The sequence below is a fragment of the Triticum urartu genome, chromosome 5, assembly GCF_003073215.2.
Source record: "Triticum urartu cultivar G1812 chromosome 5, Tu2.1, whole genome shotgun sequence".
Classification (NCBI taxonomy): Eukaryota; Viridiplantae; Streptophyta; class Magnoliopsida; order Poales; family Poaceae; genus Triticum; species Triticum urartu.
Genome location: NC_053026.1, coordinates 305875185 through 305888848, shown reverse-complemented (window position 1 = coordinate 305888848; position 13664 = coordinate 305875185). Strand labels below are relative to the sequence as shown.

General features: G+C 46.6%; 1 protein-coding gene across 1 annotated transcript; it reads right to left on the bottom strand.

Annotated features, from left to right (window-relative positions):
- Window positions 1–7946: 7946 nt before the first annotated feature.
- Window positions 7947–11825, bottom strand: LOC125508739 (BTB/POZ domain-containing protein At3g08570-like). The gene is made up of 4 exons (XM_048673528.1): window positions 11467–11825; window positions 10572–10638; window positions 9053–10198; window positions 7947–8652 (listed from the first exon to the last, which is right to left on the bottom strand). Exons 1-4 carry the CDS (start codon window positions 11556–11558, stop codon window positions 8065–8067), a joined length of 1893 nt encoding a protein of 630 aa, XP_048529485.1. The 5' UTR covers window positions 11559–11825; the 3' UTR covers window positions 7947–8064.
- Between the last annotated feature and the right edge of the window lie 1839 nt (window positions 11826–13664).

The window sequence follows — 13664 nt, the reverse complement described above, 5'->3', positions numbered from 1 at the left end:
ATTGCTGCGAGCTAGCCAGCTGTCTTCCCCCGCGCAAAAGCGGGTCATAAGTGTCGTGAGGGCTGCCATAGATTTCGGCTTTTCCTGTCCTAGGTGACGTGCAAGCCACTCGTCGCGGATGTTATGCTTGAAGGCTGCTAGGGCCTCTGCGTCCGGACAGTCGACGATTTGATTTTTCTTGGTTAGGAACCGTGTCTAGAATTGTCTGGCCGATTCCTCTGGCTGCTGAATGATGTGGCTTAGGTCATCGATGTCTGGTGGTCGCACATAAGTGCCCTGGAAATTATTGAGGAATGCGGCTTCCAGGTCCTCCCAACAACCAATTGATTTTGCTGGCAAGCTGTTAAGCCAATGCCGAGCTGGTCCTTTAAGCTTGAGTGGAGGTATTTGATGGCGTGTAGGTCATCACCGCGGGCCATGCGGATATGAAGGAGATAGTCCTCGATCCATACCGCAGGGTCTGTTGTGCCATCGTATGATTTGATGTTCATGGGTTTGAAACCCTCGGGGATTTGATGATCCATTACTTCATCTGTGAAGCATAGTGGGTGTGCGGCGTCTCTGTATTGGGCTATATCACGACGCAACTCAAACGAGCTTTGTCTACTGTGTTCGGCCCGGCCGGATTTACTGTATCCGGAGTGACGATTACCGTCTCGTGCCGTGGGGCGCCCACGCAATCCGTAGATCGATCTTGTTTGCCTTGCCTTTTCCTCCAATATATCTCGCAGGTCTGGCGTATTTTCCCATGCCTTGGTATTTTTTGAGCGGCGCCAGGGTGCGGCTTGAGTGGAGGGCTGAGAGGCCTCTCTGTCGCGGCCACGGGGTGGCCGGTCGGCCGCATCATGCGCTGGTGATGTAGGTTTAGGTGCTTCCTCCTCTAATTGGGGTAGCAACCTGCGCTTTGGGTAGCTCTTGGAGGGGCGTTCGAGTTCATACTCTTCGGCCGCAAGAACTTTAGTCCATCTGTCGGCTAGCAAATCTTGATCAGCTTTAAGTTGTTGCTGTTTTTTCTTGAGGCTGCTCGCCGTGGCCATAAGCCTGCGTTTGAAACGCTCTTGTTCGACGGGATCCTCCGGCACGACAAATTCGTCGTCGTCGAGGCTTGCCTCGTCTTCGGAGGGAGGCATGTAATTATCGTCCTCGACCTCTCTGTCTGCCGCTCTCTCATGAGGGCTGGCTTCTCCATCCTCCTGTGCTGAATCTTGCTGGAGGTGGTTGTCTTCGGCACTGTCCGGGGTGTTATTATCTCCCGTGCCGGAATCACCGTTTTTTCTTTGGCGGGATTTAGAGCGGCGCCGCTGACGCCGGCGCTTAGGCTGCTTCTTGGGGGGGTCATCCTCCGCTGTTCCATCGCCATTGCCTTCTTTTGGGGTGTCCACCATGTATATATCATACGACGAGGTGGCTTTCCAGTGCCCTATAGGCGCTGGTTCTTGATCGTCTCCTGCATCGGCGTCCATACCGTCGATGTCTTCGGAGTCGAAGTCGAGCATGTCGGTTAAATCATCAACAGTGGCTACGAAGTGGGTGGTGGGTGGGCTTCGAATTTCTTCATCATCCGCATCCCAACCTTGCTGACCATAGTCCAGCCAGGGCTCTCCTGATAAGGAGAGAGACTTTAGTGAATTCAGAATATCGCCGAAGGGCGAGTGCTGAAAGATGTCCACGTCGGTGAACTCCATGATCGGCGCCCAATCGGGTTCGATCGGTAGGGGCGCGGAGGGCTCGGAGTCTGGAGAGGAGTCTGGCTCCTTGGAGTCACGGGCTTCGCAGAGAATAGGGCTGGTGTTCGGCTCGATCGCCGTAGAGATTGCAGCCCCCGAGGCGGTGTCCAACCACCCATCCTCGATTGGCGCAGTTGGCTCCGAATTAAGGGTCGGAGCTGATGCGGGTGCGGCCTCCAGGGTACTGTTCGGCGGCATAGCTAGATCATGCCCATCGTGACAGTGCGGCGCGCTCGGCTGCGGCTCGAATCCGTCGAAGATCAAGTCTCCGTGGAGGTCGGCCGTATAGCTCAAACTTCCAAATCTGACCTGATGGCCAGGGGCGTAGCTTTCGATCTGCTCCAGATGGCCAAGAGAATTGGCCCGCAGTGTAAAGCCGCCGAATACGAAGATCTGTCCGGGGAGAAAGGTCTCACCCTGGATCGCATCGCTGTTCATGATCAGAGAAGCCATCGGGCCTAAAAGTGACGACACAGAGGAACTCTCAATGAAAGCACCAATGTCGGTGTCAGAACCGGCGGATCTCGGGTAGGGGGTCTCGAACTGTGCGTCTAGGACGGATGGTAACAAGAGGCAGGGGACACAATGTTTTACCCAGGTTCGGGCCCTCTTGATGCAGGTAAAACCCTACGTCCTGCTTGATTGATATTGATGATATGGGTAGTACAAGAGTAGATCTACCACGAGATCAAGGAGGCTAAACCCTAGAAGCTAGCCTATGGTATGATTGTTGCTCGTCCTACGGACTAAAACCCTCCGGTTTATATAGACACCAGAGAGGGCTAGGTTTACACAGAGTCGGTTACAATGGTAGGAGATCTACATATCTGTATCGCCAAGCTTGCCTTCCGCGCCAAGGAAAGTCCCTTCCGGACACGGGACGAAGTCTTCAATCTTGTATCTTCATAGTCCAGGAGTCCGGCCGAAGGTATAGTCCGGCTATCCGGACACCCCCTAATCCAGGACTCCCTCAGCAGGCGTTCCAGTCCAACCCGGCGCGCGCCGCCCTATCGCTGACGTCAAGAAGGCTTCGACTGATACCACGATGTCTAGTGCCCATAACTATTCCCGCGTAGTTGGTTAGTGCGTATAGGCCAGTGGCCAGACTCAGATCAAATACCAAGATCTCATTAAGCGTGTTATTTTGAAAGCGGTAGAGAGAAAGCAGTAACATGCTACACTACTCTAATGCAAGCAGTAGAGAGAAGAATAGGCGATATCTGGTGATCAAGGGGGCGCTTGCCTGGTTTCTCTGGCAAGTAGGGGTCATCAACAACGTAGTCGGTCGGGGCACCAGCAGCGGCGTCAGTCTCGTAGTCTACCAGAGAGAAGAGGGGGAAGAAACAATGAATACAATGCAAACAGATGTATATCGATGCATGACACGACAAGTAACGGTGCTAGGTGTGCCCAAACGCGGTATGAGGTGATACCGGTGAAGGGGGGAAACATCCGGGAAAATATCCCCGGTGTTTCGCGTTTTCGGACAGATGAATCAGAGGGGAAAAGTTGTGTGTTCGCTATGCTAGGGATGTGTGGCGGACGAATGGGCTGCGTACCCGGATTCGTCTCGTCGTTCTGAGCAACTTTCATGTACAAAGTTTTTCCATCTGAGCTACGGTTTATTTTATATTGATTTTAAAATATTTAAATCAAATTTTGGATTTATTTAATTATTTTAATTCAACATTATCCAGAACAGTGTATACCGACGTCATCATGACATCAGCATGATGTCAGCAGTCGACCGTTGACCTAGTCAACCTAACAGGTGGGTCCCACCTGTCAGGGACTGTTTAGCTAATTAACAGTAGTTAATTAGGTTAAATAGTTACTAGGTTAATTAATTATAATTTTAATTATTATTTGTTTCTTTAATTATTTTACTATTTATTTTAAATTCTTTTCTTTAATATTCTTTTTTCCTTTTCTAACGTACTAGGGGGGTGGGCCCCTATGTCATAGGGCTAGCAGGCCTTAACGGGCACTGGATGCACGGGTGCCGGGCAGCGGGCGCACGCCTAGGGGCAGGCGGACCCGTCAGGGCGCAGGAGCAGACAGAGGTCGATGAGTGGAGTAATAGTAGTAGATGCAGGCAGGAGTCGGTCTACTTGTCTCGGACGTGATGCCTATATACATGATCATACCTAGATATTCTCATAACTATGCTCAATTCTGTCAATTGCTCAATAGTAATTTGTTCACCCACCGTAGAATACTTATGCTCTCGAGAGAAGCCACTAGTGAAACCTATGGCCCCGGGGTCTATCTTCATCATATTAATCTCCTACTACTTAGTTATTTCCTTTGCTATTTCCTTTGCCTTTATTTTACTTTGCATCTTTATCATAAAAATACCAAAAATATTATCTTATCATATCTATCAGATCTCACCCTCGTAACTGGCCTTATAGGGATTGACAACCCCTATTTGCGTTGGTTGCGAGGATTTATTTGTTTTGTGCAGGTACAAGGGACTCGCGCGTAGCCTCCTACTGGATTGATACCTTGATTCTCAAAAACTGAGGGAAATACTTATGCTACTTTGTTGCATCATCCCTTCCTCTTCAGGGAAAACCAACGCAGTGCTCAAGAGGTAGCAGAAACTAGGAGATCAAACTTTACTTTCAGTTTTTTGGCACTTTTTCGAGTGTTTTGGATTTCGTGTGGTATTGTCTGCCGCCTCGAGGAAGATCTGGTGGGATCTTACTTGGGGCGAACAAGGCATCACTTGATGTAAGAAAGATGGTGATAAGTGATAATGCTGAAAAATTTCATGTGCACTCGGAAGTTGACGGCTTCGACTATGCCCTGGTTGTCGTCTATGGGGCAACTCAACTTGTGTTCAAGTCTCAACTTGTCGTCTATAAGTGATAATGTAAGAGATTTTTAGCGAAAACGTATAAGTAACAAAAGTTGGATTTTATCACTTTGCTAGAAACCGGGAGATCAAAATTTACTTTCAGTCTTTTGGCACTTTTTCGAGTGTTTTGGATTTCGTGTGGTATTGTCTGCCGCCTCGAGGAAGATCTGGTGGGATCTTACTTGGGGCGAACAAGGCATCACTTGATGTAAGAAAGATGGTGATAAGTGATAATGCTGAAAAATTTCATGTGCACTCGGAAGTTGACGGCTTCGACTGTGCCCTGGTTGTCGTCTATGGGGCAACTCAACTTGTGTTCAAGTCTGAGTTCCTTCAAGAATTAGTTCATATTTCTGGTGGGGAGACTCTACATATGTTGGTGGGAGGTATTTTAATATTATTCATACGTGGAAGAAGAATAATGATAACTTTGATAGTTGCCGGCCATTTATATCAATGCAATTATTGAGAATCTGGATTTGAGGGAAATAGATCTCATAGGTCGGCAATATACTGGGGCAAACAATCTTGAGATTCTGACATATGAAAAATTGAACCGATTGGCTAGTGTGAAGTGGGGGCAAAAGTTCCCCCTTGTAACGATGCATGTGTTACAAAGTGGATTATCCAATCATACACCTCTACTTATTGACTCTGGTGAGGCTGCTCATGTGGGGAACAAGACGTCCTTTTCTTTCTAACTATCAGGCTTTGAAAGAGAGGATCTTCTAGAGTTGGTTGCAACAGAATGGGCTAAAGAAAATAGAGGGGTTACTAATATTGAGAGATGGCAGTACAAAATTTGGCATCTTAGGCCACCTTTGGTTCATAGGGTAGAAAAATAATAGGAATATGAAAGTCATAGGAAATGGGATGCCATGTATCTTAAATACTATGAATAGTAATAGGAAAGGAGATGACTTTTGGTTCACATCATAGAATTCTTTAATTGAGTCTAGGCTAATGTTTATTTTCCTATGAAATGTGGAGGATAGGAAGAATTTTTCCATGGAAATAGGACTCTATTCCTATAAACCAAAGGGCTCTAAAGAAAGTTTTCCTATAGAAATCCTATACTATGAAATTCCTACAAGATTCCCCCAAACCAAAGGAGGCTAAACAATTTTTGCAGGGTTGGGCTAAGAATGCTAGTGGGTCTACAAAGTTGAAAAAGAAAGGCTTCTTTGCCTTACTAATGAGCTTGACACAAAGCTGAGGCGGTACCCCTCTTCGCGGCAGAATGCGCCACCAAATGAGAAGTGGAAAAGGGTCTCGCTAAGCTCTTGAGAGAGGAAGAAACTAAATGGTCCTTTAGGGCTAACGTGAAGGGAGTCGGGGAGGGGGAGAAAAACACTGAATTTTTTCATTTAAACTAACGGAAAACATAGAAATAAAAGAATTGTCCAACTTGAGCAAGATGAGGGTACGACTATAGGTCAAGAGAACCTAAATTCTACATCTCTTATTTCTATAAGCTCTTCGGTGCCCCTGTGTCAAATTTGGTATCCATGGATGAGGGCACAATGGGGGATATTCCATAGTTATGTCCGGAAGAAAAGGAAGTGTTGACCGCTCCCTTTACGGAGAAGGAGGTGTATGGGGCAATTTTTTGGATGAAGAATAATAAAGCACCTGGCCTAGATGGGTTCCTGGTGGAACTTCATAGGCGGTGTTGAGGGACAATTAAGGGGGATCTGCTGCCTATGTTTCAAGATTTGTTTCGTGGTGAGCTTCTGTTGTTTTAGCCCAACTTCGGGACTATTATTTTTATTGCCTAAGAAGGAAATGGCGGTGAAAATCAAATAGTTTAGACCCATTTTCTTACGCAATGTTAGTTTTAAGTTTCTTTTTACCAAAGCAGATAAAAATCGAGTAACAAAGTGCTCGCCCTACTCAAACAGCTTTCATGCCAGGTTGACATATACTATAGGGTGTAGTTGCTTTGCATGAAATTCATTGGAAGAAATTGGATGAATTTATCTTTGAAGTGAATTTTGAGAAGGCATGCAAAAAAGTTAAAATGGCCCTTCTTGCAACATGCATTACGTATGGTACATTTTGATCTGGCTTGGAGGCAACATGTCAAGACTTTGTTCAAGGGGGTGGTGTGGGGTGCTAAAGTTAATGATGATATTTGAGACTTTTCCAGACTTAGAAGGGGTTACAACAAGGGATCCCTTCTCTCCAATGCTTTTCAATATTGGGGCTGATATGTTGGTTGTCCTCATTGGTAGAGCCAAGAAGAACGAGCAGGTAAGTGGGTTAGTCCTGCATCTAGTGGATGGGGGTGGGTCTATCCTACAATATGTTGATGACACAATCATCTACATGGAGCATGATATGGAAACGGCCATAAATATGAAATTATGTTTGTGCCTATTTGAACAACTGTCTGGCCTTAAGATTAATTTTCATAAAAGTGAACGTTTCTATGTTGGACATGCCAAGGAGGAAAAGGATAATAATAGGTAGTTGTTCGGTTGTGAGATTGGCAACTTCCATTAGCTACCTCAGGATACCAATTCATCACTGTAATTTAACAAATAAAGAGTGGAAGTACATCACATATATATTTGAAAGAAAGTTGGTTGTTGGGAAGGCAAGTAATGTCCTTCCGAGGGATGCATGCATGTGGGAGGAGAACATCTAGCGATCCATGCCACGTCAGCCTTTATGCAGTGGGTGACCTGGATCATCATAGCCGGTGACATGGAATTGAAGATAAAGCTCAGAACCTGAGAGTCTTGGGCGTGCCAGATCTTGTGTCGAATTTAGATTGTCGGTGGGCTTACCGTCCTTGTCAGCAAGCATACAAGACGGGGCCCGTCGCTCGCTGCCAAGGTAGTCAGAGAGCTGGGTGCATGTTCGTGTCCAAAGCATGAGCCCACCATACAAGGAAATTGACGCGGTGGAGCTTGTCAATGATGGGGATGTGTCATGGTAGAGGAATTGTGGCTAAGTGGAGAGAAACTAGCTCTCTATACCATAAAAGATAGCGAGAAGCGTATGCTTCGAAATAAGGACACAGAAATACAGGGCCGAACGACCAGAAAAATTGTAGGTTCGGTCAAGATTGGATTGATCCCTAAGATTTTTATACACGATACATGATCTAACGATATCTCAACAGTGTTGGTTACAACAACCAGATAAACCCTAGAATCCATCCATGATCGGTTTGTTTTATAAGCGATAGTCCAATCCGGTGGTTTTCTAAACCCCTAGAATGCGGTGGATTTATGCTATTTACTTCACTAACCGTGTAGAAGTCAGTTGCAAAAGCATTTTAGAGGCCGACGACGCTACCAGAGGTTCTCGGATTAGCCGTATCTCTCGGTGTCACATCGGATACGAGATAAAACTGCAAAGGAAACTTGTTGCAATCCACCGGCATCATGTATACGCGAGCTACCTAGCACAGTACATACATTCTACAGTGTTTTCCCGCGCGCGGCTTGAGAGCCTCTAGCTTAGCTACGCATACGTGACCGATGGTTTCTTCCTCCTCCGGCTCTTCCCTTCGGAGCACTGCGAGCTCGCCGTCGCCCTGGAGCTCTTCTTCCTCCTCTCCCCGGCCGGGCCGAACATGGCCATCCGCCCGATCCCCCTCGATATCGACGCGAAGAAGGCGCGGCCGTGCTCCCCCGGGCGGCCGTCCCGCATCCCCTGCTTCATCATCCCCTGCTCCCGCTCCAGCTCCGTCAGCCGCACCCGCATCCGCGACACCTCCAGCTTCAGCTCCCGGTTCTCCCGCCGCAGCGACGCGTAGCTGTCGGCCGCGCCGGCGGCCCGGGGCGACACGCACGAGCTCGGCACGCCGCTCCCGCTGATCGGCATGGTGATCCGCTGGGAGAAGGAGCAGTACTCGCCGCCGCCGCCGGAGTGGCCGCCCGAGAAGGACGACTTGAGGCGGAGCTGCTCGAAGTAGAGCACGCGCACCACCATCTGCATCGGGAGCCGGTCGTTCTGCGCCGCGTGGCTCGACGCGTCCTGGGACAGCTTCTGGCAGTCGATCAGCTTGCACAGCTTCTTGCACTCGGATTCCATCAGAGATGGGTGTGCCTGACCGATCACAATTCCATCAGAACCTTATTCAAATCAAGATTGATAAATTATACTCCCTCTGTTCACTTATATAAGACGTTTTAGTAAATTCAGACAGTGTACTAAACAGTTCAAACTCAGCTGTCTGAAACGCCTTATAAAAACGAACGGAGTACTGTTCATCATCACATTTTCATCTACAGATATCATGCTGTACACTCGGATTCAATGTGAGTATTTGATTGTACATACATCATCACATTTTCATCTACATATATCATGCTGTTTCTGATGGCAAATACATTAGTTAGATGGAGAATGTTTTTGGTCTAAACATATATAGTTGCTCCTACAAATTCAGAAGTTTGCTACATACAACTACCAAAATGTGGCACTGTGATATAGTGTAGTTTTGTACCTTTAGGTATATGTCGATGGCTCGGTAGAGTCCATCATCAACAATGCGAGCGTAATCCGGCAACAGTTCGATGAGGGTCATGAACTTCTGCAGTTTCAGATAAGGATCTGGTGCAATTTCTGCAAGATAACCATCCATTAGCCTTCCGACCTTGAGCACCGAGCCGTGGCTCGGAGACTTGAGTCCGTCGGACTCGTATCCGCAAGGTGACAAGTCTCCCGAGTCATCTTCCTCAATCCTTTGCAAGAAGTTCACCAAAATGCGATGGACCGTGTCGACGTCAAACATGGACTCGCTCGTTTGCATGGACGGGATGAGAAGATCATCAAGTGATGCCATCTCAAGATGGAGACCGATCCTTTTCTCGACTTCAATCCTGTAGTCTAGTCCTGCATCAACCTCTATCGCCATTCTGAGCATGCCGAACAAGAATGACAGGGTAACAGCTGTGATCTTCTCGGTTGCCATCAGGTTGATGAGGGTTTCCACAACCACCCTTTGGTTGTCACCGACAAGTGGGCCGGAATCCCACACGTGACGCCTTTCGATGCCCTTGAGAGCTGTTTGAGCATAGTGCACGATAGAAGTGCCTATGCTCTCCGGTCTCACGCCACTTCTCCTCATCGCGGCGATCACTCGCTGATAATAGTCAATTCTTAGAGCAGAAAGATCCTCAACCCACCAGTCCTGGCAATGCATCCGCAACTTCCCGGACCCCGCATCACATTCCAAGTGAGCCAAACCTGAAACCAGCTGCTCCTTGCTTGCGTTCATCGCGATCGCATCGACACACCTATCGACAAATCCGATTTCCTCCACCATTGGATCCAAGCCTTCACACGCGCATAAAACTTGTAGAGATTTCTCAAGGTTCTTGACCACAAGGTCATTCAGGTACATCTCTGTCCGAACAATGAGGTTCTCATCTTGATAGTCTTCTGTCATTTCCAAATATTCTGCAATGCACCGGAGATGAGCTACATTCGCTGTGGTTATTTCAAAGTTACTCCCATAACAGAACTTGGCTGCGAGTTCGAATGATGTAGCTCCCCCTGGTACATTTACAAGCTCAAGCTTTGAGAGATCTGGATCCTTGGCATCGGCCACCATTCGTCGTATTCTTCCGCACCGAGAGACTAAAGGGAACTGCAAAATAAGTAGAGACACGGTATGATCAAACGTGCTCCACAGGCCTAGCTTCAGCTCATACTATAAGCATCAGAAAAAGAAAAGTACCAATCACAATTTGTTTGCTTATTACCCCCTTCTCCCCACACGCGCACAAGGATCCCGAAACATTTCTAACCATGTGGGCAAACCCATTAGTTGTTTCTCCCAGATTATGTTCTTATTTCTTTACACCTTTTAGCCATGATAACTGAAGCTAAGGTTCAAATGAAAAACACAACAGAGTTCTTTTTTCTACTCAAAAGGCCAAGAGGGAAACACACACTCCAATACAGAGGTGAAGAAGAGTGATGGCCATAAAAACTTCAGAAGAGGTGAAGATGAAGGGCACCTTGTGCAGTAGAAAAGATTGACCATCCACCAATACCGTTATATCGCCAGCAACATCTGAAAATATCCTGCACAACAAGCGATGTAGGGAATTAAAACACCCAAGAACTTCATCTTAATGTGCAACATGTGAATGAAGATCAAGCCAAGCATAATTCTTTTGACACTAGTTCGCTCTACAGTTATTGGGGCATAGAATGCTTGGAACTACAATCCCCTTTTTTTTACCTTGGAACCGAACAATGTGGTGGCACAAGTCACTTTTGTATCTAGCAAATACTACTGTAGTACATATTCCTTCAGTTCGCCAACACATATTCAGATTATGGGTTCAGATTGACCAAGTGATGAAAAACTTTTCAGACTAATAGAACAGAAAAACTAAGACTAACATAGACAGATCATGTTGAACTAATGCTGCTAGTGCATCAAGTTTGCCACACACGGATCTTTTCAGATGGATTTATTCAGAAGCTGAGGAATATAACAAAGAAGTGTCCTAGTAATAGCTTTTAAAGGAGAACTGAATCTATGCAAATCATAGGACGATCTAAAATAATAAATGTGCGGGCATCTTGTTATCCCCAGGACCACCTGACAATAACCCTTTGAGGGAGCTACCAAGAACATTTTCAGGGTAACATTCCACTGTTTTCTTGAGTTGGACACGGGAGCTTCAGAAGTTCAGATGCCATTTTTTTCCCTTGGCCTGAAACCCATGAAATTAGCTCCAAACGATCTAAACTGGCAAGGATCCTGAGTTTGTGACGCCCCCAAAAAGATTCCCAAGACAACCACAGGCGCATTTGCCGCTAGAACATGAACGGCGGCAAAGCCCACCCGGGAGAAGGGGTGAAAAGAAACCGACGAGGAAGAGGTGGGAGGCGAGGACTCACCTTCTGCTCATGGGGTTGCAGAAGCGCGGCGAGTTGGCGGCGGAGAGCTTGGCGGAGAAGGGGAACCCGGCGCTGTCGCTGGCCAACCCCATTGCCCGACCTCCTCTTCTCCTTGCCAAAATGGATGGATGGTACCTACCTACCTACCTACCTACTCTGCCTCTCGTGGAGAAGAACAGGAAGAAAAAATGAAAGCTCGAAATGATGAGCAATGGAGGAGACGTCCCACAGCTCACACACGGAGAGCGAGGAGGGGGAGGAGGAGGAGGAAAGGACGAGAGGAAGGAATAACGGCTGGTCGTCGGCGTGAGGGAGAGATATTCAATGACAAACATTCGTTCCGGTTTCTTGGTTTGATTGCTCCCTCCCTTTTCGTTTTCCGCGTTGCCCTTTCGTGCTATTTACTCACACGCCCTTCTTCTCTTTTTCTCTTGTGTAGTACAAAGAAACACAAGCGCCTTTTCTTACGAGTAAAAGGGGTGGCCACAAAAAAGAAGAAGAAAAAAAAGATTAGTCTGAAATTCAGAGTACCTATTACTCCCTCCATCCTAAAATAAATGTCTTTGATTTCGAAGAAGGATGCTATAGTCCAAATACTGTTTTGTATGAGGGTGCAATTCAACAAAGATGTGGCAAGAGAGAAATGTGGAAGAGCAAGGAAGGAGCTGCTAGATGACAGGGTATTGGTATTGTGCGCTGGTTTAGGGGATTGGCTGAGAAAGTGACACTGATGAGAGATGAATAGTTGGGTGACGAGGGGACAAAGGCTGGTCTACTGTCAGCCTATGGGTAGGTGCCCAAGAGAGGCTTGATCCTGTGCGGCCATGCTTATGGGTCTAGCCATGTTGCCATGTTTGGGTATTCCTTGAAATAGATTGCTCTGGTTCCTTTTATTTCGGTCAGAAAATTTAATCTCTGGATTATCCTAATAAATGAAAATGCCTTGCATCACCAATAATACTGTACTCCCTTAGTGATTTTTTTTTTGAAAAGGGGGATTTCCCAGTCTCTGCATCAGAAAGATGCATACGGCCATCTTATTAACCAAATAAAGTAGTGCCAACATGGTTCTAAAGGTCTCCAAAAATAATAAAAAAGCATAGAAAGCTCACACAGAGCCAATAAGGGCTAGAAACACCAACTAGCCAAGAAAAGACGCCACAACCGGCTGGCTAATACTAGATAGGGAAACTAATTGTCTATTCTATTACATGACCGTCATCCAAACCGGTTGAAGATATTCCGAGCTACCATCTCCCAGCGGAAAGACCCAGTAACCAAATGCTCCTTGGCCTCCGTCTGGGTGAGTAGCGACCACGAACGGATCAGAACCATAGTTCGGAATATGACCTGCAAAAAATGTATACATGATATTCTGTTAAAAACCAAATCATTTCTGCAAGTCCAGATAGTCCACAGCAAAGCACAAACTCCAACCCGAATATGTCTCGCTAAGTCAGGCTCAATCCCATTAAGCCATGTCCCAAATAACGCATTAACAGAATTCGGTGGATTGATATTAAAAGCAATGTGGATCGTCTGCCAAAGTACCTTGGCCAACGGGCAATCAAAAAAGAGGTGTTTGGTAGTCTCATCCCGATCGCAGAAACTACACCTAGTAGGTCATGTCCAATTACGCTTTATCAAGTTGTCCTTAGTTAAAATAACTTGTTTATGGACAAACTACATAAACACTTTTATTTTCAAAGGAACTTTAACATCCCAAACATGCTTGAACGTAGGAATGGAGTTCGAATTAATAACATCAATATACATTGATTTAACCGTGAATACTCCAGACTTAGTCAATTTCTAGCGTAATTCATCGGGTTGTTGTGAAAGCTGGACCTCCATCAGTCTCCTAACTAGACGGAGCCATTCTTCCCAACGATTGCCCGCTAGCGTTCGTCGGAACTGAATATTAAGGGGGTAGATTGAAGGACCGATGCGACGAACACCTCACGTCGTTGAACAATGCGGTATAAAGACGGATATTGGATGGTCAAGGGTGTCTCGCCGAGCCAAGTATCCTCCCAGAAACGTGTACTCGTGCCGTTTCCAATGACAAACTTCATCCTATTAAACAAGGACTGTTTGACTTTCATCAGGCCTTTCCAGAAAGGTGAATCGGTCGGCCTGACTATAACCTGGGACAAAGTTTTTGTCTGGAGGTACTTGCTGCGAAGGATTTGAGCCCA